Raw genomic sequence first — 24,851 nt, 5'->3', positions numbered from 1 at the left:
AAAGTTTTAATGTTCCAAGCTGCTTTAGGTTGGAAAACAGGATCTGGACTCTCATCTTATTTAAAGCCTCTCTTAATCTCCTGGGGCGGCTGCTGTGGGGGTGGGGATGGGGCTGGGGAGGGGTAGATTGTTGATCGTTACTAGTTCTTGCTAGACAGTTTAGAGGTGGGTGTTCTTCTCTACCTCTTCTCTCTTCAAATGGATTTAGAGAATTTACTGGTGTTGGGCAATGGGTATCCACAGGTCAAAGCATGCCTCGTGATCTTTCTCCAAGTCCGCACAGGTTAGTCAAGGTTGGGAAGCGACGTGCTTAACATTTTCAAATACAGTTCTTTTCCTTAGCCCTGAACATTTTCTTTTGCAAAATAATGCAAGACACAGACTAAAGGCTTAAGAGGAAAGTGAACGAAACAAATCCCATGCATTTCAGGTAGCACTTTACGAAGTAAAAGAATTCTGTCACATCTTTTATACTTTGTGCACTCTGATTCCTTTAGAACCTTTTGTAGGTGATTGAATAGTTTGTGGGGCGCTGCGGGAGTTAAAAAAAAAAGGTGTGTGTGTGTGTGTGTGTGTGTGTGTAGGCCAAAACCAGGTGTGGTGGTGCAGGCCTAACCTAGGATTAAACTAGAGGCATAGGCAAGCGGATTTCTGGGAGTTCGAGGCCAGCCTGGTCTACAGAACGAGTTTTAGGACAGCCAGGGCTACACAGAGAAACCCTGTCTCAAACAAAACAAAAGGAAAACAAAACGAAAACAAAGCAAATGGGGGGGGTAGCTCTGTAAATTCTCATGGTAAATTTGAATTCCATATTCAACCAATCATTAACACACACACACACACACACACACACACACACACACACACACACACACAGCTATTAGCGTGTCTCATACTGCAAAATGAAATTCCAGTGAGAGTGGGTATTCTATTGTTTTTTGAATCTGGCTACCTTGCTTAGACACAAGTAGGTGCCTTTTGTCTTAAGCATTATAGGCAACAGGTGTGCATTCAAAGACATTTGTAGAGAAACACAGACAAAAAAGTGATATTTCCTCAGGGCAACAATTACTAGTGAGTAAAAACCTAAAGAGTATTTTAGAAACAGAACCTTTTAGTTTCAAATACGTAGTCCTAAAAGCCGTCCTTGCTTGGAAATCAGGTTGTGCAGCTTGGCAACCAGGCAGCCTGCCTTCCCAGTGAACTGGCTCCGCCCAGCTGCTGCTCCGCGGTACCGGCTGGAACCGAGGCGGAAGTCGGTCAGGCTGCCTCTGCCCAAGGTAAGAGTCCCTCTCTGTTTAGTTTTCGCTGTCAAGACTCTTGGCAAAGCTTATAAAAATCGAAGCCAGCTGGGCGACAGCGGCGAGCGTTGGCAGCTGCGCCGACAGGGGCAGTCAGGAGGCGGGATGGGGGCTGCGCTCGCCAGCAGGGTTTTCTTGATCTCCCTGAAGATTTAGGCTCGTAAGCCTCGTGACTTTGAGTGACGAACCCTAATCCCAAGAAAGGGGTAGTTGCAAGGACAGGCAAGTAGGCCTGCAAAGTACTGACTTTATTTGTGCACCATAAGAAAAATTGAACAACAGCAACTTGGTTTTTACATTTAACTCCAATGTCATAATTGTCCACGTGAACGTTTCTCTCTTTTTCTCTTTCCTTCTCTCCTCTCTCTCTCCCCTTTTTGCTTTTGTCATGACGCCTAAGGTCAAAGGGAAATTTTCAACTACTGAATTGGTATGTGGAATTTTTTGTAACACAGCTAAACTTTGAACTTTCAGTTCAAAGTCTTCCTTTCCTGAATTAAGAGAAGGAAAAAGAGAGAGTCTATTACACTTCGTTAATACAGAGGTGTGATTTATCTGTTGGTTTCTTGGTATCAAAGCTAGAATTTGCAGAGGAAGTTTTGTTCAGCAAAGTTTTAGTAGTCAATTAGTAGGCAGACGTTTCTTTTTGCTCTGCCTTCAGTGGCATGCCTTTCTGCTCAGGGAATGTCAGACTCTTTTGAAATTCAATTTACGAAAGCATTGGGGCATGTCTTTTTTGTTGCTACCTGTCAGTCACCAATTGTGGCAGGAAAATCATGTTACAAGTTTTATAGTAATATTTCTAAGAGGAGGACACTTATATCAGTTGGCATAGTTAGGCAAGATTCCAAAGAAATAAGGTGTTTTAAATGGAGACCTGACTTATGGTCTCATTCAATAGCCCGGACTGGCCTGGAACTTTCCATGGACCAGGCTGGCCTTGAACTCACAGATATCCACTAGCCTCTGGAGTGCTGGGATTAAAGGCGTGGGCCGCTGCTGCACACTTAGGGGGTAGATCTGATCAAAGAATTATATCCATGCGTGAAATTCTCAATAAAGAAGGGAGGCTCTGGGTATAGCTGGTCTGTTTCCCACCAGTATAGCCTTGGCTGAGTTTATGACATTGACTTCTGGCAGCAGATTCCAAGCTGAGCTCTGCTCTCATTGAGGAGTATTGAAGTCAAAGAGCTTTTGTTTATGTCTACTGTATCAACTGGGGTATTTGTCATATTAGAAATTCAAACTGGAATTCGGTATGGTGGCTTACCCCTGTAATCCTAATACCTGGAAGGCCAAGGCAGGAGGATTGCCTTGAGTTTGAGGCCAGTCTGGGCTACACAGTAAGTTCGAGGCCAGTGTAGGTTACAGAGTGAGACCCTGTCTCAAAGAAACAAAAAAGGAAGTCAAACTGAAATTTAAAACAGTGATGCACATTAGCATAAGTAACATTTTAATGACAGATATGAACAATACTTACCTAGAACAATAAAATAGCCGTTTTAGATTTTGAAAGAAAAAAAAGATTTATTACATATATTAATTCACATAGATGTGAGTGTGTGTTTGTCTATATGTCTGTTTCTCTCTGTCATCTGTCTGTATCTGAGAAAGGGCATTAAAGAGAGGAAATGCCCTCTACTTCCCGTTCTGTGATTCTAAGGGTAAATGACCACCGTTAAGAACTGTTAGAAGCATTGCATAGTGCTTTTTTCCTTCTCTTTTTCCTTTTATGCTCATTTGTGTACGTTTTGGTACACTATGTAGCATTTTGCAGTTTCCTTAAGTTTTTACTTCTCAGTGTGGCATTAATGTGCCTTTACTTTGTGTGTGTGTGTGCTTTCTTTTTGAGACGGGGTTTCTCTGTGTAGCTCTGGCTGTCTTGGAACTCTATCTGTAGACCAGGCTGGCTTCAAACTCAGAGATCTGCCTGCCTCTTCCTTCTGAGTGCTGGGTGAAGGCATGCGCCACAACTGCCCTGTTCATTCTTTTACTTAAATGTTTTAGGAATTTTGCGAGTTGAGTTAATCCTCGTGAAACACTTAATAATTAGTTGTTGTCTTTGTCTTCAGAAACTATTTCATTCTTCTCTTGCTTTTGAGACAGAATCTCATGCGTCACACAGCCTAGACTGGCCTGAAATTTGCTGTGAAGCTGAGGGTGCCCTTGAACTCCCGATGGTCCCACCTCTGTCTCCTGTGTGCTGTCTTTCCTGCCTTCTTCTGTGTTCCTTCTAGAACTTGGTAGATAGTAGTCCATAGTTTAGCTATAACACAGTTTATTTTTGCAAGCTTTTAAATTATCTTATTTTTTTAAATATTTATTTATTAAGCATACAATGTACTGCTGGCAAGGAAGACACCAGGTCTCATTATAGATGGTTGTGAGCCACCATGTGGTTGCTGGGAATTGAACTCGGGACCTCTGGAAGAGCAGCCAGTGCTCTTACCCTCTGAGCCATCTCTCCAGCCGCCAAATTATCTTATTTTTTATTTTTTTATTTTTTGGAGCCTGGTTTCTCTATATAACAGCTCTGCCTGTCCAGGAACTCACTTTGTAGATCAGGCTGGCCTCGAATTTAAAGAGATTAACGTGCCTCTGTCTCGTGATTGCTGGGATTAAAGGCGTGTGTCACTACTTCCCTTCCCTTACATTATCTTTAAGCTTTGCTATTTTAAATTTTCCTTGACTAACTGTCTGAGTGTTTTTTCCTATAGGATGAATTTGTAGAAGTGGATGTCTTGGCAGAGGTTAACCTTATTTTTAGCTTACTAGGGCACTGTGAAATTTCTTTTGAAAGCATTGTGACAGTTTACTCTCTGTACTCTGCATGAGTGCTCGGTTCTTTTTTAAAATTTGATTATTTTATTATTATTATTTTTAAAATTGATTTTTATTGAGCTTTACATTTTTCTCTGCTCCCCTCCCTACCTCTCCCTTTCCCCCTTCAGCCCTCCCCCAAGGTCCCCATGCTCCCAATTTACTCAGGAGATTTTGTCTTTTTCTACTTCCCAAGTAGATTAGATCTATGTATATCTCTCTTAGTGTCCTCATTGTTGTCTAGGTTCTCTGTTATTGTGGTTTGTAGGCTGGTTTTCTTTGCTTTATGTTTAAAAACCACCTATGAGTGAGTACATGTGTTAGTTGTCTTTCTGTGTCTGCGTTACCTCTCTCAAAATAATGTTTTCTGACTTTATCCATTTGCCTGCAAAATTCAAGCTGTCTTTTTTTTCTGCTATGTAGTACTTCTTGTGTAAATGTACCACATTTTCCTTATCCATTCTTTGGTTGAGGGGCATTTAGGTTCTGGCTATGACAAACAAAGCTGCTATGAACATAGTTGAGCATATGTCCTTGTGGCACGACTGAGCATCTTTGGATATATACCCAAAAGTGGTATTACTGGGTCTTGAGGAAGGTTGTTTCCTAATTTTCTGAGAAGTCGCCACACTGACATCCAAAGGGGTTGTACCAGCTTGCATTCCCACCAGCAGTGCAGAAGTGTTCCCCACAACCTCTCGAGCATAAATTGCCCTCAGATCTTGGCCATTCTTACAGTTGTAAGATGGAATCTCAGAGTTGTTTTGATTTGCATTTCTCTGATGACTAAGAATGTTGAACATTTCCTCAAGTGTCTTTCAGCCATTTTAGATTCCTCTGTTGAGAGTTCTCTGTTTAGGTCTGTACTCTATTTTTTTTAATTGGATTATGTGTTCTTTTGGTGTCCAATTTCTTGAGTTCTTTGTATAATTTGGAGATCAGACCTCTGTCTGATGTCGGGTTAGTGAAGATCTTTTCCCATTCTGTAGGCTGTCATTTTGTCTTGTTGACAGTGTCCTTTGCTTTACAGAAGCTTTTCAGTTTCAGGAGGTCCCATTTATTAATTGTTTCTCTCAGAGTCTGTGCTGCTGGGTTATATTTAGGAAGTGGTCTCTTGTGCCAATTAGTTCAAGCATATTTCCCACTTTCTCTTATAAGGTTCAGTGTGGTTGGCTTTATGTTGAGGTCTTTGATCCATTTGGGCTTGAGTTTCGTGCATCCATTTTCATTCTTATACATGTTGAAATCCAGTTATGCCAGCACCACTTGTTAAATATGCTTTCTTTTTTCCAATTGATATTTTTTGCTTCTTTGTCAAAAATCGGGTGTTCGAAGATGTGTGGATTGATATCTGGGTCTTCTATTTGGTTCCAAGTGTTCAGTTCTTTATATCCTTGGTAATACTGAGATTTATTAGTCTTGTGCATTTTATTATTTATTTATTTTTTGTACTTTTGTTTAATTGAGACAGGGTTTCTCTGTGTATCCCTGATTGTCCAGGAACTCTAGAACAGGTTGGACTTGAACTCAATCTGCCTCTGTCTTCTGAGTGCTGGGATTGAAGGTCAGTGTGCACGTGTGTGTGTGTGTGTTTGCGTGTGTGTGTGTGTGTGTATGTGTGTGTGTGTTTGCGTGTGTGTGTAAGCAAGTGTATGGAGAGTTTTGTCTATATCTTTATGCTATAAACGTATATGTGCTTTTTTTTTTTTTTTGGTTTTCAAGACAGTGTTTCTCTTTGTAACAGGTCTGGCTGTCCTGGACTCACTCTGTAGACCAGGCTGGCCTTGAACTTGGAGAGATCTGCCTGCGTTTGCCTCCCTAGTGCTGGGATCAAAAGTATGCACCTCCATGCCCATCTGTACATAAACATTTTAACCCTCCTTCCCTTTCCACCATGTTGATCCCAAGGATTGAGCTCAGGTCATCAGGCTTGGTGACATGAACCTTAACCCACTGAGTCATCTATAGGTCCTATATATGTGCATGTGTGTATATGTGTGTGTATAAACACACATACACATACATATATTAAGTAGGAAATTGATGAGAAAACAAGAGGTTCCAGTTAGGAGACAGAGCATAAATAGAAAAAACAAGATCTAGTACATGTTACGTTGACAGTATAGTGTAGCATAGAGAAAAATGTCCTCGAAATTTGAACTAAGCTAAAAAGTATGAAACACAATATGGCTTATACTGGCACCCTTAATGATTTCTGAGTAGGTAATAAATGGGGAAAGAGGAGACTGATGGAAATTGCTCTTTAGGAGACCATCTGGTGGGGTGAAGTGAAGTTAGGGTGGTTTGATGGCTATTCTTGGTTGGCAGCTTGGCTGTATCTGGAATGAACTATAATCCAGAAATCTTGATGCTGGCTTCCTAGATCTAGATCTGGAGGCAGGATGACACCTGCCTTTGATCAAGATCTTGAGGTGGAAAGACACCTTTGTTCTGGACCACACCTTCTGCCTGAAGCCTATATAAGGACAATGGAAGAAAGAAGCGCTTGTTCTTTGCCTGCTTGCCCTTGCCTTGCCAACACGTATATTCCTCCACTGGCATTGGAGCCTACTTGTTCCAGATTCAGGCATATATAGAAGACCAGCTGAGACACCCAACCTTGTGGGACAGTAGTATTCTTGGGCTTTCCATTCACAGATGATAGTTATTGTTGGGTTAGTTGGACTGCAGCCTGGGAGTCATTTCAATACATTTCATATATACATATATATTCACACACATACATACATGGACACACACACACACACATATATATATATTCACACACATACATACGGACACATATATATATTCACACACACATGCTCATCCCACAAGTTCTGTGCCTCTAGAGGACCCTGACTAAGACAGATGGAGCGAGTATAGGAGCAAGAGTTCTTCATTAGCTTGGGATGAAAGAGAGGGCGTTAGAGGAAACAGCGGACAGAGGCAGCAGCGGCAGGAAACAGATGGCAGAGGAAGATGGAAAGGGCTGGGCAGTGGTGGTGGGCTCTGCACAGCACGGGTGACAGACCTGGTACGCGTGTGTGGTATCCCATTCTGAGATGTCAACAGGCCATAAGCAGACACAAGAACCAGGCCGGAGGAAAAAGTGTGCATCTCATTCAGCAAGTTGAACTTACTGCCACTCACATGAACAGTTGAGTCACAGGATGGCAGATGTGGGTTTAGAACAGTGGAAAGGTTATGAAACATCCCAGACGGCATGGGGGTGATGAGCCAGTGAGAAACTGGGTGAGAAATGGGAAGATGGTGGCCAAGGGTGAAAGTCACAGGGATGGATAGATGGAGGTGGGGAGATGGCTCAGTGGGTAAAGGACTTGCTGCGGAAGTCTGAGGACAGTTACGTAAATGCACTGTGGTGCTCTGCCTGTAATCCCAGGGCTTAGGAGGCAGCGGATGAGACCCCTGGAGCCAGCTAGCTAGTCAAATTGGTGAGCTCTGGTTCAAACAAGAGACTCTGCTTCAATACATAAGGGAGCAATTGACTAGGAAGACATATATCTGCACATAGATGTGATCTACAAACATTTGTATACACACATGCACAGTAAACACACAGACACTCAGGCACACATAGTCGGAGAGAGAGGAGGGAGTTGGCTTGTGAGGAGGGGGAGAGAGCACTAGAGAAACAGAAACTCACGGGAATGGCTATCTTCATGTAAAAGGCAGGTTTAATTTGAGACAAAAGTCATGTAGTAGAACCTGGTTTTACAATGTTGCTGAAGATAGCCTAGAACTTCTGGCCCACCTGGCCCTGTATCCTGAGTCCTGGGATTACAGATGTATGTGCTCCATCATACGTAGTTTTGTGCAGTGATGTGGATGGAGACACAGGGCTTCCTATGCGATAGGCAAGCACTCTTTTTTTTTCTGTTTTTATTATTATTATTTTTTAATTTATTTATTTATTAAAGATTTCTGTCTCTTCCCCGCCACCGCCTCCCATTTCCCTCCCCCTCCCCCCAGTCAAGTCCCCCTCCCTCGTCAGCCCAAAGAGCAATCAGGGTTCCCTGCCCTGTGGGAAGTCCAAGGACCACCCACCTCTATCCAGGTCTAGTAAGGTGAGCATCCAAACTGCCTAGGCTCCCACAAAGCCAGTACGTGCAGTAGGATCAAAAACCCATTAGGCAAGCACTCTTATCAATTGAGCTACGTATGTGGCCCCTAATATGCTTACGAAGACTATTTGTGACATTTGACTTTTGTTCTGCTTAGATTGTTCTTCACTTGTCCCCTAAAGCTTATTTTCACCTCTTCTTTTCTTTCTGAAAGTAAGCTCAGAAAGTATGACAGCCATTTTCTCACCTCTCATTTTCCATGACTTTGGTGTCTGAATCAGGTCCTTACTGTACATATTTGTGTCATTTTTACCTCCCCCCCGCTTCCTGCTGTGAAAAAGTGTGGAACTTTTTAAAAAAAATTAAAAAAAAAATCTTGGCAAGCAGAAATCCTTGACCCAGTTTTTGACTTCCCTATCATTTGAGATTCAGCTATCGCAGTCAATTTATTCCTTGGTATGGAAGTTTTCTAGGAAGGTGAAGTTACTAGAACAAAGGAGAGACAGAGTTTCTGAAAGATTTTAGAAGGTTTAATCAGAAGTCTGGCAAATCCCAGCTGTTAAGCACTGCGGTGTCTGGAAGAAATGAGTGTAAATGCTGATCCAGAAATTAAGGGTGATGGCACATAATGGCGACCAGGTTTACCAATGTTTTAAAAGATTCATTTTTACTTTTAATGATGTGTGTGTTTCTGTGTGTGTGCATGTGAATGCTGGCAGAAGCCAGAAGCGTCAGGTCATCGTGGAACTGGAGTTACAGGCAGTTGTGAGCTGTCTGATTTGGGTTTTGAGTTTTAGGGATTCAACTCAGGTCCTCTGCAAGAGCAGTATGACCTCTTAATCACTGAGCCATTTCTCAGCTGCTTCTTCTCTCTCTGTCTTCTCTCTCTCTCTTCTTTCTCTCTCTTTCTCTTCATAAGACAGGGTTTCTCTTTGTTGCCGTGGCTGTCCTGGAACTCACTCTTTAGAGCAGGCTGGCCTCGAGCTCAGAGACTTACCTGCGTCTGCCTCCTGAGTGCTGGACTAAAGGTGTGCACCACGACCATCCCACTTGTCCCCACCCCCCCCGCCCCACCCTCCTGAGACAGGTTTGTCTGCCTCAGCCTCTGGAGTGGGGATTAGAGGTGTGCACCACCACTGCTGGGCTTCCTGTAGATTATTTATGGACACTTTTCCCTCCAAGCACTGAACTAGTTGTTCTACATCCTTTCTTCTTTATAGATCCTATGGGGAATCTCTGCATTGTTCCTCAGATTCCTAAAGTGACTGAGCAGTTTGAATTAAGCAAGACTGTTGTCTTCCTTAGCGTTTCTATTGTTTCAATAAACACCATGACCAAAAGTAATGGGGAGGAAAGAGTTTATTTCAGTTGACCCTTTCACATCACAGTTCAAACCAAGAATCTGCAGGCAGGAACTGAAGCAGAAGCCGTGGATGAAGGGATGCTGCTTCTATGTGAACAATTGTCACAATGAATTCCCTACTCATGTTGTTCATGGTGAAATCTATTTACCTAAGAAGTTAATGGTGATACTTTGTACTCATTCCAAAAGAGTACCCATATAATGGGAGACTCAAAAAAAAAAAAAAAAACCAAAGAAAGAAAAAGAAAAAAGGAAGGGTGTGGTGTGGTGGTTTGAAAGAAAATGGTCCCCAAAGGGAGTGGCACTATTAAGAGGTGTGGCTTTGTTGGAGTGGGTGTGACCTTATTGGAGGAAGTGTGTCACAGTGGAGGTAGACTTTGAGAGCTCATATATGCTTAAGCCACACCCAGTGTCTCAGGTTGCTTCCTGTTGCCTGCAAGATGTAGAACCCTCAGTTCCTTCTCCAGCACCATGTCTGCCTGCACTCTGCCATGTTGATAATGGACTGAACCTCTGAAACTGTAAGCTGCCCAACTAAATGTTTTCTTTTATAAAAGTTGCCATGGTCATGGTGTCTTCACAGCAATAGAAACTGAAGCTAAGACAAAGGGGTTCGAGAGATGTCTCAGCTCAGTGGTTAGGAGCACTGGCGGCTCTTGCAGGGGACTCAGATTTGATTCCCAGCACGCACAGGGTGGCTCACAACAGTTTGCAATTCCAGTTCCAAAGGGTCCAAAGCCCTGGCACTGCACGAATGTGGTGTACAGATGAACATGCAGATAAAACACCCAAGTGAAGAAGGAAGTGATTGTTTTCGTGCTAGAATGTAGTGGATTGAAACTGTGTAGGCTTTATCTGGGCAGTGGTCAGTGCACATCTTTAATTCCAGCACTTGGGAGGTAGAAGTGATCTGATCGCTGTGAGTGAGTTTGAGGCCTGCCTGGTCTACAGAGTGAGTTCCAGAACAGCCCTGAAGTGTAGCACAAGCTACAGAGAAACTGTCTTAAATGCTGCCCCCTCCCCCAACCAAACTGAAACAAACAAACAACAAAAAAATCTTGAAGGCTTTCAAGTACTTTAAGGATAGTAATGGTTTAGATTGATAGATAATAAATAGATGATAGATAGATAGATAGATAGACAGACAGACAGATACTCAGTCCATAACTTCTGTGACTCTAGAGAACCCTGATTAATACAGGAGTCAGCTGATGTGGGTGTTGGGAAGCGAACCCTGGTCCTTTAAAAGAACAAGTACCCTTAGCCACAGAGCATGTCTCCAGCCCCTTGCTTTTTTTTTTTTTAAAAACATGATTCTTTCTTCCTAGTTAAGAGAGGCTGTTGCCGTGTGGACCAGCTAGGGATATATAGTTTGTAGACCTTGAATGCAGCATGACAGCACTTGATTATTCATTTGTGGGCTTAATCAATCAACTTTTTGTTTTCTTACGGAGATGTCGGTTGGGGGCAAGGATTGCGCGTGCTATCTTGGCAAGGTTTCTACCACTGACCACACCCCATACTTTTCAAAAAACTTAAAACTTAGTAGTGTGTATGTGTGTGCACGTGCACACATGTGCGCACACACGGGCAGAGGTCAGAGGACATCTCTTGGGACTTGGTTCTCTACTTCGACGTTTGCATGGAATTCAGGGATCAAATTCAGGTAGTCAGACTGGCTGGCAAATGCTTTTACCCACTGAGCTATGGCACGGGTCCTGCTATATATATATATATTTTTTAATGAACGACACATAACTCTATTTACTTGTTTTAATACCTTGGGCCAAGACCACTTAAATTGTGACCTCCACCTTCTTCTGTGCCTCTTGCTTGGTTGTGAAGGCAAGCCAGTCTCTTACAACACTGACTCTTCCCTTGGGCACATGGGATAACGAAAATGCTTGAGGCTGGAGTCAGAGAGATTCTATGTCGTCAACTTGCTTTCACCTTGGGTTCTGGAAACAGTACAAACTCGCAGGGCAGGTGAGGACAATAATTGGATGGTGAAATGGTATCCTGGAGTAGGGCAATCATTTTAGGGGAACCAGATTGCTCCCCTCCAGCAGTGACAGCAGTGACGGGTCATTGGATAAGAGCTGACATTATGGCTAGTCAGACCTCTCTTGTACCTCTTGCTCACTGCCCCAATTCTTCAGATCACTGAACCCCTCTGTTGTTTATCTTCCCTGTGGAAGAATTGGATTGAGTCCTTTGTCTCTGATTTTTGCTATTACATATCTCTCCAATTGGAGTTTTGGGATGGGTGGCTGAGCCCACCTGTTGGGGTACCTGGTGCTGGAGGATTTCTCCCTAAAATTATAGTAACAGGTTTCCTCCTAACAGAAGGCTTTAGAAGCCAGGATTTACTTGAAAAATCTCCAACTGCTTTGCCTAAGGACCAGTGACATTTGTTAATATTCTGCTTCCTTGGGTCATGCTTTTCTTCTAAGTCTGCATAGAAGCGTTATGCTTCTCATGCTTTTTCTGAAGGTCATGATTGGTTGCACATATCACTTTTACAGAGGAGAATTCTATATAACTGATGTTAGACGGAAGGTAGGTGAGCACAGGACTCCTGGGCCCCATGCTGTTCTACTTGGTAGCTCCTGAGATAGAATGTGTATCTTCCAGAACAGATGCTGGTTTCTGACCACATCCGTGACATAGAAAGTTCCATTTCTGTGGAGAATGAGCTGCAGCCTGTCCACAGAGTTAAACATAGTGCCATGTAACATGACCCTGCCCAGCTATTTCTAGTCCCCTGGCGTACTGTGGATCTGGGCTAGAGGAGGATGGGGTTGGGATAGAGTGGCTGCTTTTCTAACACACAGCTGAAAAGGGGAAGTCAAGAAGAGGTTTATGTGACATTTAGCTGACAGTCATTTCTTAATTCAGAAATGTCTGGGGTTCCAGGTTTTTCTGGACATTGTTCTCTATATTGCAGATTAGATGATACACCTGCTGTTACAGTTAGTTTAATAGGAAGTTGGGAGAAATTTGTTCAGATAATGATTGTTGAATCCAGAAGAGATAAAGGAAGGTGGTTGGGTGCACCTTTAATCCCAGCAGAGGCAGAGGCAGGCAGATTTCTGTGGGTTTGAGGCCAGCCTGGTCTACAGAGCTAGTTCCAGGACAGCCAGGGCTCTGGAGAAACCCTGTCTCGAAAACAAACAAAAATCCAGAAGAGACATTCCTCTAAGCTTCTCAGGGTGAGGTGAGGTGAGGTGTTTTTATTGAACCAGGTTACTGTTTTTTCATCGTATCCTTTTTTTTTTTTTTTTTTTTTTTTTTTACTTTAGAGACAGACCACACTGTAGTTCTGGCTGGTCTGGAACTTTCTATGTAGACAGTCTTGTGCCAATCTCAAAGAGATCTCCTGCCTCTGTTCCTGATTCTGGCACCACAGCTGGTTTTGTCATATTCATAAAATCGCTCATTAGCTTTCCTCTTGGACGTTGGGTTATATTTTCATCTTGTTAAAATAAAAGAACTCATTTTTATTTTCAGGTTGGGAAGTAGAATCTTGGTGAAGTCCTACAGTTGGCGTTTTTGATAAAACTGAGATTTAGATCACATACTACACTCTTTTTATTATGTAGCTCAAGAATTTGGAGAACCAAGCATTGAAAGCAAGTAATTATGTAGGATTCCTGCCCTGTGTTATTAAAGCTGCCATATTGTGTTTTCATTATGTCTGCAGGTGACGTACTCTTCATCTCCATTTGAACATGGCAGCTCCTGAGTTTACCATCCGTGCCCTTGTGTCTGCGTTGCTCATTTGCTCTGTGGCTGGTTACCCCAACGGAAAGGTAGCAATGGCGTGCGGTGGGATGGCCCCCCAACATGGCCACAGCCCACAGCCGGAGCCTGTTCACCAAATCACATTGAGTCAGACGAAGTTCAAACCTGGAGACCAGATCCAAGGTACTAGTGCTGGGAATAAAGACTTGCATTTTGAGTTTGAGTCTTTTTCTACTCGTTGAGTTTTTTCTATGGCTGGAATCAAACAATTTCACTATAACCTAGTCAGTTGACTTATCATGGAATTATCTACTTTCATTGTTTTGTTTACTACAGATGTCTGTATTATGTCAGTGGCATCTATTCCTTATTAAGAACAAGGTCTAAAGTAAGTTTTTATTTTATTTATTTATTTATTTATTTTGGATTTTTTGAGGCAGGGTTTCTCTGTAGCTTTTGGTTCCTGTCCTGGAACTAGCTCTTGTAGACCAGGCTGACCTCGAACTCACAGAGATCTGCCTGCCTCTGCCTCCCGAGTGCTGGGATTAAAGGCGTGCGCCACCACTGCCCGGCTAAAGTAAGTTTTTAAAATGATTTATTTAACTTTATTTAATGTGAAGCTGTGTGAAGGTGTCAGATCCCCCGGAACTGGATCTTCAGACAGTTGTAAGCTGCCATGTGGTTGCTGGGAATTGAACCCCCGGTCCTCTGGAAGAGCAGTCAAGAGTTCTTAACCACTGAGCCATCTCTCCAGCCCAAATAAGTTTTTTTAAGATACCAAAGAATTTATTTGTTTTATTATATTAATGTTACATTCACTGTGTTGTATCTTGAACACTATTAACTCAGTGGAATAGGAAAAAATATAATTTTATATTGTTTTACTTCCTCCCATTTTAAAAAGGAGTGCAATCTCTTATGTGTCCCTGATTCTTCTGGCAAAACGTAGGTTGAGTGTTAAGGTTTATCTGTAGCCAGGTGTGGTGGTGCGTGCCATCATCCGAGCACTCTGGGGACTGAGGAAGGATCAGGGTAGGAGACAGTTTGGACTATTTAGCAAGACTCTGTTTCAGAAAAACAAAGCAAAAAGTACGTCTGTGATGACATTTGAATTTCCTGTGTTTTGCAATTATAGAATTACATAATGCTAATAGGAAAATGTTTTTGTTGTTTGAGATAGGTTTTTTTTTTTTTTTTACTGTCCTGGCTGTCCTGGGACTAGCTCTGTAGACCAGACTGGCCTTGAACTCAGAGAGCCGCCTGCCTCTGCCTCCCGAGTGCTCGGATGAAAGGTGTGTGCCACTACAGCCCAGCTTGTTAATAGGAGTTCTTAACAAAAAGGATGCATGAAGAAATAAACGTTGAACACTCTGTGTGCTTTAGATATCTCTTAGAATTTTACTCTGCGACAACAGAGTACTAAAGATAATCAGATTTTAGTAAAGAAACATGTTCTTACTTTCTTCGAGAATATTTTAAATTAATGTTTTCTATAGACTTACCTAGTCATCGTCCATGCTTTTACCCTCTTGTAGAACAGCTACTAATATCTTAAGGTGCCAGGCCTAAAGACCCAGGTCTATAATTCCAGATACTCAGTAGGCTGAGACAAGATGATTGCAAATTCAAGGCCAACCTGTGTTACAGAATGAATTCAAGGCTGGCCTGGGTGACTTATTGAAACTCTGTTTCAAAATAAAAACTAAAAGACGGTTGAAGACATAGTTCCATAATGGAGTGTTTGCCTAGTGTGTGCAAGGTCCTACGTGTAGTGAGTGCTGCAGAATAAATAACCCACCTACCCAAAACAAAAAAAAATCAGCCTCCTAAAACATGGCATGCATGCTCCAGGGAGCATGATTTAGATGTTCTTCTACTGGGTGATTTCTGTCCTGTGTGTTTTGCAGAGATACATCAGATTCTAACTAACTTCTAAACGCTTTTCCCTGGACTATTACTAAATCTTTTACCCTAACCTGTCTTTTTATATGTTGCCCAGTTACTTTATCAGGGCCAAAATTTAAAGGCTTTCTCTTGGAAGCTCGTGATGCCGAGGATCTGAGTGGCCCTCCTGTTGGCTCCTTCACACTGATTGACAGTGAAGTGTCACAGCTTCTGACTTGTGAAGATGTCCAGGTTTGTGTGGGGTTTGAAGTTCATTTCTACTGGTTCCTCTGGGCTGCTTTTAACCGAGAGTGGTGACTAGGTCAATGGCGGCATCGCCATGTGTAGCAGGCATTCGAACAGATTTACAGGCATCAGACCTGGCCACTGGTTTACTTAGTGGCAGTATCTGGGAATGGGAGGGTCATAGCTTGAAGAGTTTATAATTGGTGATGTTTATATTACAATGGCAAATACTGACTTAAAATGTAAGACAATTACAAGCCTTTTACCCCAGCACTCGGGAGACAGGGGCAGGCGGATCTATGAGTTTGAGGTCAGCCTGATCTACAGAGCTAGTTCCCAGACAGCCAGGGTTACACAGAAAAACTTTGTCTCAAACAAACAAGTGAACAAACAAAAAATTGAAGGCAATTTTGTGTGTGTGTGTGTGTGTGTGTGTGTGTGTGGAGGAGGAGGAGGAACAGTAGGGGCATGCCGTCATATGTGTATGGAGGTCAGAAGAGAACTTAGTGGAATCAGTTTTTTCCCTCCATCTTTACATGTGCTCTGCCAACCAAACTCAAGTGTCAGACTTTGCCATTGGACACCAAGTACCTTTATCTGCTGAGCTGTCTTACTGACTTTTAAAGAATTTCAGTGATGAAGAGACAGTTTTAGGATGGAATAGGGATGTACGGTTTGACATCCATTCATTCACTCAATCATCCAATAGACACCATGTCTGGAGCTCTCCTGAGTGCCAGAGATATGGCAACAAACAAAACTTGCTTCTTTTCCTCCAAAAACTCAAGCCCTTTTTTGTTTGTTTGTTGTTTGTTTTTGAGACAGGGTTTCTCTGTGTTGCTTTGGAGCCTGTCCTGGAACTAGTTCTTGTAGACCAGGCTGGCTTTGAACTCACAGAGATCCGCCTGCCTCTGCTGGGATTAAAGGCGTGCACCACCACTGCGTGGCGAAAAACTCAGACTCTTATACAGAGGAGAGAGCCCATGGATGCAGGATAGCTGGCACAATGGCATGGCACGTGCACTTAGGACAGATTCATACATAGGTTCGAGTGAAAACTTAGGTTAGTGTGCATACAGAGTCTGTGGGAATTGTAGCAGGGGGAAGCCATAATCGGAGCAGGTGAATTCTAAGTAAGACTTTGAAGAATGTATAGGCGTTTGCCAGGTGAAAGAAATGGAAACAGGACTGTTCAAAAGTAAGAACTGCTCAAATAGGATAGGTGTTTGAAGTTATGAATTTTTTTAGGGGATATTTTGTATTTTATTCATATCTATTAATGAAAGGAATATAAATTTAAAGTGTAAAATAAGACAAAGAACAACCTTCAAATAATATTAACACACCCAATATTCATGGTTTCCTTCCGTATTTAAATTTCTGATGACTCTAATTTCTAACAGCTGATAAATGTGACTGATAACACATTGTCAACGAGTGGGTATGAGTTTACTGAGGTCCTGGTCTTGCTCTCTATAGAATAGTCTTCCTTCAAATGCTCCGATCATACAGCAATCATTTCTTTTGTCAGTGAGTGCATCCTGACCATGCCGAGCTGTCTGGTGATGGGATGGTTGTTCTTTCCTGTTTTATTTCAGGGTGTAGCTGTGAGTCATACGTCTTCATCCAAGAAGACCGAAATCAAAGTCTACTGGAACGCTCCACGCAGTGCCCCAAACCACGTACGATTTCTGTGAGTACGAGAGCGCACGTCTCTGAAACCACTGTGGATAAGCCTGAAACCATGATGAGGTGTACTGCTTTGCCCTGGACCATTCACTCATGTAGGAGAGCTTTAGCAGTCACAGCTTACAGACAAAAGAGTTATCTTGCTTCTTTCCTTTGTTGTTACTTGAGACAGCATCTTGCTATCCAGCATTGACTGCTAGGAACTCCCTGTGTAGAAGAGGCTGGCCTTGAACTTGTAGCAGTCCTTCTGCTCCTGCTTCTGACTCCCAGATGGACCTGGCTTTTTTTTTCTTTCACCTCCTTTCTTCCAAAGCAAACTTGTAGCACATAGCCCAGGACTTTGCACTGTACTTTTTTTTTTTTTTAATAAGCCTCCTCCTGCTCTATCCTCCCACGTGCTTGGTTTACAGGCATGCACCGCCAAGCCTGGCAGGACTTGGTACTTGAGGGGCATTTACTAGACATCACTAGACATTGTCGAGCGAGCAAAGTGTTACACTGCTTTAGGACTCCTAAGAGCCATCAATTAGTACTTGAGTATGTGTGTACAGAGTAATACTTTCTGTTTTAGTATGAGAGTCTAGATAAGACAGGCCCGAAAGTAGGGCGGCTTCCTTGGCAGCACTATAGCTTATCAGAAAGTAAATCTCTGCATGCCTCTTGGAATCCCTCCAAGTGGGTGGAACCAGAATTACAATGGCATCCTTTTCCTATTCATCTGCACAAAGCGGAATGGAATATCATGAGCCGTGTCTTGATTCCCGAGTGGTGTTCCAGATATATGCCTATCTTACAGGAGGGAATCTCCTCTGGGCGTGTTTCTTTTCTGCTTAGCTTTGTCCGCAGACCCCTGGCACACTGGAAAACTGCTTTGCCCCCGTGTGTCAGCTGCTGAGGTGGACCTCAGTGAGCGCTTAGGTTTTGGCAACCCCTGTGGAGCTTTGGTCAGAGATCACGTCTTACACATGCCCTTTGGAGGGGCGTGACTAGTGTGCACTGTGGGTTGACCACGAGTGTGCTCTCGGCAGGGAACAGAAACCTATGTGGTTGAGTCGTGCCGTCCAGCATGCACTGCTGTTAATAGAAGAACAGACAGTGGATAGGAAAAGAGGGAGCGAGGGAGAGAGTGACAAAGCCCATCTAGTAATGGGTGGAGGACAGTCATATGAGATTGGCTCCACACATGGGTGTTCGTTGTCCCCTCTCTTCGCACTTTTTTTTCACCTAAAGTTTTGATTTGCATCTGATGGGCCACTGCTGGGGTTTTGCCTAATTCCACTGGTACTCTTATTTCAGGGCCACGGTTGTTGAGAAATATAAAATCTACTGGGTGAAGATTCCCAGTCATGTCCTTTCGCAACCAAATGCTCCTCCCTTTACGACGCCTGCAGCGACAGCACAACCTTTGACAGCGTCACCTTCTGTCTCCCACTTAACCAAGTCGGTGAGTAGCCTCTCCGTGCCTTCACCAAATGCAGTCTAGAGTGGCTATCCAGGCAGCTGGTCCTGTGGGCGGCATTAGCTGTCCTGCGCTGTGGGAGGGAGTTTTGGGGTGCTCTGTAAAGTCTGAAGGAAGTCTTCAGAGCAACATTCTGATTTATAGGTTTGAGTAAAGGACATAAAAGAGTCTCCTTTCAGATATAGTTGCTACACTCACAGGCAATTTTGCAAACGAGGAGTATGTGTTCCTTTTGGAAATGAAGCCAATAAAGCCTCCCGCCCCCTTCCCTTCCCTTCCCTTCCCTTCCCTTCCCTTCCCTTCCCTTCCCTTCCCTTCCCTTCCCTTCTCTTCTCTTCTCTTCCTTTTCTCCAGTCTTCCTTTCTGCGAATACCAAGCATAGACGGGATTCAGTTACATGTAGACACGATTTGGAGGGGAGCCTTGAAGTGGTGTATAATACAGATTTTATCCTATTCAGATTAGAGTGTTGGGGAACTCAGTGGGCTATGGCGGCATCTGCCCAGAATCCCAGCAGTCAGGAGGCAGAAGCAGGAGGATCGCTGCACATTTGAGACCAAGCTGGGTTATGGGGTAAATTCTAGGTTCGTCTGAACCAGGTAGTAAGATTATTTCAACCCCTTCCCCTCAGCAAACAAACGGATGAAGTAAACACCGTAGGAAGTTTGAGGTTAGCCTGAGCTACAGGAGCTTCTGCTCTCTATGTCTGTCCCCACCTCCTGCACCCGAACAGAACCTGGAAATTCAGTATGCCAAGTCCCAGGAAAAAGAATCGCTTGTAAAACCTGTCAGCTGCAATTCCACTTAGGCTGTCTGATTCAAAAGAGCGACGATGGATAAAGAGATTTGGAAAGGGTAATGCACACTAGAAACCTTAGGAAGGTGTGCGCCAGAGAAAATTTGGATGCATTAGACTGCATGTTGCAGAAGTGCATACGTAGGATAGAAAGGTGTCAGGGCGTTGCCATAGTGGAAAACACATGCTTGTGCCTAAATGGTGACTTAGCTGCCTTCAGTGGGTCTTCAGAGGAAATTATTCCTGTTTCGGCTTCACTTAAGGATGAGAAAGAGTCACGTGCTGCTCTTTATGGCCAAGAAAAGGCATCAAACTAACGAATACATGCCTTGACCTGTGCCTTGTGCCACACAGATAGGAGGTAAACTCTAGGTCAGGGCTTCTCAGCCTTCCTAATGCTGTGACCCTTTAATACAGGTCCTCATGTTGTGGTGACCCCCCCCCCCCACCGTAAAATCATTTGTGTTGTTACTTCATAACTGTAGTTTTGCTACCATAAATATCTGTGTTTTCTGGTGGTCTTTGGGGTTGTGACCCACAGGTTGAGAAACAGTCACCCCCCTTTCTTTTTATCTGTATATATCTCTGCTTTCACCAAATAAGGGACTGGAGAGGTGGCTCAGCAGTCAAGAGCACTTGTTGCTCTTCTAGAGGACCCAAGTTTAGTTCCAAATCCCACATCAGGCTGATCACAGCTGCCTGTAGGTCCAGCTGCAGAGGCTCTGGTGCCCTCTTCTGGCCTCCTTGGACCCCGAGCATACATTCACACAGACACATACGTACATATAAAACTAGAAATGACTAAATAAACCATTTCGTTTACATAATAGTTGTCTTCTTCGGCACCCTTCTCTTCCACGGGTTTAAACACCTCCGTGGGTGTTGTATTTGATCACATTTTAATGCATGGCACACTTTGGTTTGACTGTACATTATTGAAGAGGTTATTATCTCTATTAGCTCCCACTTCACTCTTAATACTCACTTAAAAACTGCTCTGAGTGAGTGAATGGCTTGGACATCACCTTCGGAATAGAAAATATTGCCCTTTGTGCTGTCAATAAAAGGGATCTATTCTTTGAAATTTTACCATGCTTCTGTGCCAAGGTGATAATCTCTAATTATAGGGAGATTCATTCAGAGCCCTGGCACTTTTAGGGTTAAAAGATACCTCTTCATCTCTTTTGGATTGCCAAAGTAAAGAGACTCTTAGAGAACAGGATCTTGGACAGGTGGAATAGATCATCTCTGGAAAACTAGAGGGTACCTGGTAGGCAAGATTGTCAGTGTGGTGTTATTCCCAGGAAACTTCTCAAAATTTACAGGGAACCTTGCTCCTCCTGGTCTTGGATGATGCGAAGTCTTTTTTATATTAAATGAACAGAAGCACTCTTGTACTACCTCAGACTGACTAGTATAGTTTTCCAAATGGTAATCAAAACTAAGTACATTTAAAGATCCCCAGCTGAGAAAGCTCTGATTATTTCTGATTTGTCGTGCGTCCTCTGCTTCCTGTTTGGAAGGTGTTCTTGTTGCTGCCCATACCTGAAGGTAATGACTGTCCAGTCCTTGGTTGTGAACGGCTTGTTTCATAATTAAGACCTTTCCCTCCTTGTCATTTTTCCTAGTTCAGTGCTTCCGAGTGTGGGAGCAAGAAGTTCTGTGTTCGGAGTCCTTTGAACTGTGACCCAGAGACCGAGCCTGCCTGCTTCTTCTTGTCCTTCACCAGAGATGACCAGTCGGTGATGGTCGAAATAAGTGGTCCCAGTGAAGGCTACTTGTCGTTTGCGTTGTCCCATGACCAGTGGATGGTTTGTATCTATTGCTTGCCTGTGGGAAGACAGCAGGAGGTTAGCATCAACAGAAGATTAGCTGCGCCTTCCAGCTCTAAGGGTAGCATGGGAAAGGAAAGCACTAAGGAGAGCTCTGAATCTCAGTGGCTGGTTCCTGATTTCAACAGGTGGGCAGTGATTTCTTAGAGCAGGTCAGCAGGGAAGACCATTTGCCATCTTATGTCCTTGTCTCTTGGTGCAAAAGCAGGAACCACAGGCCAGAGAAATGTCTGCATAAAACGCCATGTTTGTAATGCCTTTCAGACTATTGTTCGCGCAGGCGCTGGAACTAAAGCTGGTGCCTCTCCTGCTGGTGCCCCTGTCCTACTGCCATCAGCCAGTTTCCCACCCATGCATGCCACGTGTGTGCAGGCGTTCTGACTGCTCCTTTGCCTGATGTGTGAGGCAACCTCTTTTTCCTGATTCTTTCTCTTCCTGGGAGGGGACTGCTGGCTAGATTTAGGGATTCTGTAGGTGGCAGCCTTGTGCTGCTGGGGAAAAGCAGAATGCTACAGAAGGGTCCAGTTCCACCAGGGAGAAGAAAGAGGACCCTCTTCGTAGAGGCTTGGCAGTGAGCAGAGTGGATGCCCACCGGTGTGACTTCCTCGTTAAGGGAAGGCAAAGTCTTTGGAGACTTTTCTTCATGTCAGGGTTTAAACTTGACATCTATCCCCCCACCTTTTTAGGGGACCATAGCTCAAAATAACCAAACAAAATCAAGCAAAGCAGAACTCTGACATGGCTGTGAAAGACGAGCCAAGATTTATTCCGAAATGCACGCCACCCAAGTTGTTGGCATTGGCATAGGAGGATCAGGAGTTCGAGGTCATGGCAGATTTGAGGCCAGCAGCCTGGGCTTGTGAAGCCCCCACCTCAAAACACATAGCATCATAGTGACAAAGCAACCCGTTACCTCATGCACTTTCAAGAGGAAGAGAGCTTCAACCTTTTCTCTGCAGAGTTACTTTTCTGGGAAGCCTTATACATCTTGATGCTGTGATTGTGCAAAATATTCCCCCTGCTTTCTCTCTGTAATTACCGTCAGACCTGCAGCTTATTCTTTTGGGGGTTCTCAGTACGAGCGAAATGAATCAAATTTGGTGCCTGAGGTGAATAATGAGGTTGAGATCAGAGTCAAATGTGACTCTAAAGCAATAAGGAAAGGCTTGTTGTGTGAACGGGATGGAATTGGCTGTGAGGCAAATGCGGAAGAGGAGCCCAGATAGGATTAAAAGACCTTGTTGTCCGAACACATAATTTCCTTAAGGTGGATCTCTGGGGCACTGCGTTCATTTACATATGTCAGTTATGTATGATTAGATGTGACATATTACATCATATTTATTTGTCATTGAAAAATAAAAAAAACCAACTTGTTTCTGAAACTGTAGAGCTCAAATTCGTGCTGTAATGTAATAGCACCATTTCCTCCTATTGGCCACAGTGAATGAGAAAGAGGGGAGGGTTTCATTGTTGAGTGTGATGGCGGATGTCCTACAGGTAGGTTGTTAGTTCTTGTAAATTGTAGGCAAGATGGCACAAAAGCGTTTATCTCTAATTTGAGATATTTTAATCTCCCTTAGAAATCTTACCTATTTCTCTTATAGTGCTCATCAAAAGTGTTTATAAAAAGACTTAATTACGCAGGTGCAGTTGGTTTACAGAGAGATCCTGCTTAATGATTAGAATCAGTTATACACCTGGTTGCCTAAATTGGCGGAAGTGGATCATCTTCAGGATATACTTTAAAAGTGGTTATTTCTATTTAAGGTTGTTATTTTCAAAACTTTAGTGTATTTTTATGAACTTTTTTTTTTTTTTTTGAGACAGGGTCTCACTATGTACCCTTGGCTAGCTTGGAACTCTGTAGACCAGACTGGCCTCAAAACTCCCATAGATCGGCCTGCCTCTGTCTCTTGTGTACTGGGATTAAAGGCGTGCGCCACCACATTCAGGGTCCTGTTATTTTTGACTATATAATAAGTTGAGATACTGAAGATGCTTGATATTTTAAATGCTGATTGGATAACAACCTAATTTCTACCTAAAAAAATAGTGGCTCATAAATTGACGGCAATTGCTTTCATCACAAAAATTGGAAAGTATAATTTTCCAAATTTTTGCTAATAGTGACTTGCTTATTTTTACATTTTGGTCTTCTCTGTCTGTGATTTTTTTTTATGATATCAAGTCTAATAAGCAAACATATTACTAGCTTCTATTCCCATTTCCCTCTTAAGTAGAAAACAGAGTCAATTTCTTGAACTATACACTCATAACACGGCTGCTTCTGTGATCCTCCGAAGTGTGGGGATATCTTATCACACACCGAGCAAGCGGTTGATTTTGCAGCAGGCATTCAACCTTGAGATAGTGTCAGGTCCCCTAGGTTGAGCACTCAGCCCCCAGGACTGCCCAGCCTCCTGCTGTGATTTTGGCTTTAGGGATGACAAACCAAGTGTGTGCATGTCTACGCGGCGCAGCGTGCATGCAGAAGTCAGGGGACAACTTTGGAGAGCCATCTTCCTCCCTCTACCTTTCTGTGGGCTCTGGGAACGGAACCCAGGTCACCAGCCTTGCTCTACCAGCGTCTTTATCTTCCGAGCCATCTTTCAGCTCCTAGACTAATGGATTCTTCTGGCCCATTGCATGGCAGGTTATTGATGGAGTCTCTTTAGCTGCCTTCTGGCCCCTCTTGGCTTCTCAATCCATTTTTAGTGTGTCTTAGTGTGCCCTGGTGTCACAAGATGCTTTCCGCTCATACTTCATCATTCCTCAAAATAGCCTGTTGCTTCTGAGCAGGAATAATTCAGAGAAGTTAAGATTTGAATGCTAATATATTACCAGATGCTCATCTGTCTGTGGATTGATTTTGAGGGGCGTATTCAGGATAGGCAAGTACTCGGTACTGCTGAGCTACCCACATCTGCCCTCCCTTGTACTTTTTTTTTTTTTTGATTTTTTGAGACAGGGTTTCTCCATAGCTTTTGGTTCCTGTCCTGGAACTAGCTCTTGTAGACCAGGCTGGCCTCGAACTCACAGAGATCCACCTGCCTCTGCTTCCCGAGTGCTGGGATTAAAGGCATGCGCCACCACCGCCCGGCTCCCTTGTACTTTTTACAAGCGTTTTTTTTTTTTATATACTTTCTTACTTGGAGTGTGTGTCGCTTTGCAACATACAAATGTGTGAGTTTGTTCCTCCTTCCGACATGTGGGTCCTGCGAACCACACTTAGGTCGTCAGGATTGGCAGTGAGTGCCTTTCCCTCCTGAGCTGTCTCACCAACCTTCCCATGGCCTCCAACAATGTGCTTTAATTCTGTTCACAGCATCGTCACCGTCTCTGATGTGACTTGTACCTCTACCTGGCCTTCCTGTGTTGCTCCTGAACCCTTCCTTAGTCTTCCTGTCTCCATAATCACCCCTCTGAATTTCCTGTATTGTGTGCTTCCATGCTTCAGACATGGATTTCTGGAACTTCGGTGTTTATAAACAGTGGCATCTTCTCTTACCCTTCATTTAGGAGGTGAAGATTGAGTTACCTGTTCCCATTCTCTCCTGTGCTGTCTTCTCTGATAGTCAGGATGCCTCTCTGTTCTTGTTAGTACTGTACCTCTAATCAGGTTGCTGCTA

General features: G+C 43.5%; 1 protein-coding gene across 1 annotated transcript in view; it reads left to right on the top strand.

Moving 5' to 3' along the window:
• The first annotated feature begins 1,190 nt into the window (after nucleotides 1–1,190).
• Nucleotides 1,191–24,851, top strand: part of Frrs1 (ferric chelate reductase 1) — a 39,176-nt gene continuing 15,515 nt past the window's right edge. The window contains exons 1-6 of the mRNA XM_075981512.1: nucleotides 1,191–1,280; nucleotides 13,273–13,496; nucleotides 15,313–15,449; nucleotides 17,042–17,136; nucleotides 18,429–18,576; nucleotides 21,016–21,198. Coding sequence (XP_075837627.1) covers nucleotides 13,301–13,496; nucleotides 15,313–15,449; nucleotides 17,042–17,136; nucleotides 18,429–18,576; nucleotides 21,016–21,198 — 759 coding nt within the window. The 5' untranslated portion in view covers nucleotides 1,191–1,280; nucleotides 13,273–13,300. The remainder of the gene's footprint in view (nucleotides 1,281–13,272; nucleotides 13,497–15,312; nucleotides 15,450–17,041; nucleotides 17,137–18,428; nucleotides 18,577–21,015; nucleotides 21,199–24,851) is intronic.

The sequence above is a fragment of the Microtus pennsylvanicus genome, chromosome 7 (assembly GCF_037038515.1).
Source record: "Microtus pennsylvanicus isolate mMicPen1 chromosome 7, mMicPen1.hap1, whole genome shotgun sequence".
Classification (NCBI taxonomy): Eukaryota; Metazoa; Chordata; class Mammalia; order Rodentia; family Cricetidae; genus Microtus; species Microtus pennsylvanicus.
The sequence above is the reverse complement of the archived record's forward strand: the minus strand, read 5'-3'. Positions and strand labels throughout refer to the sequence as shown.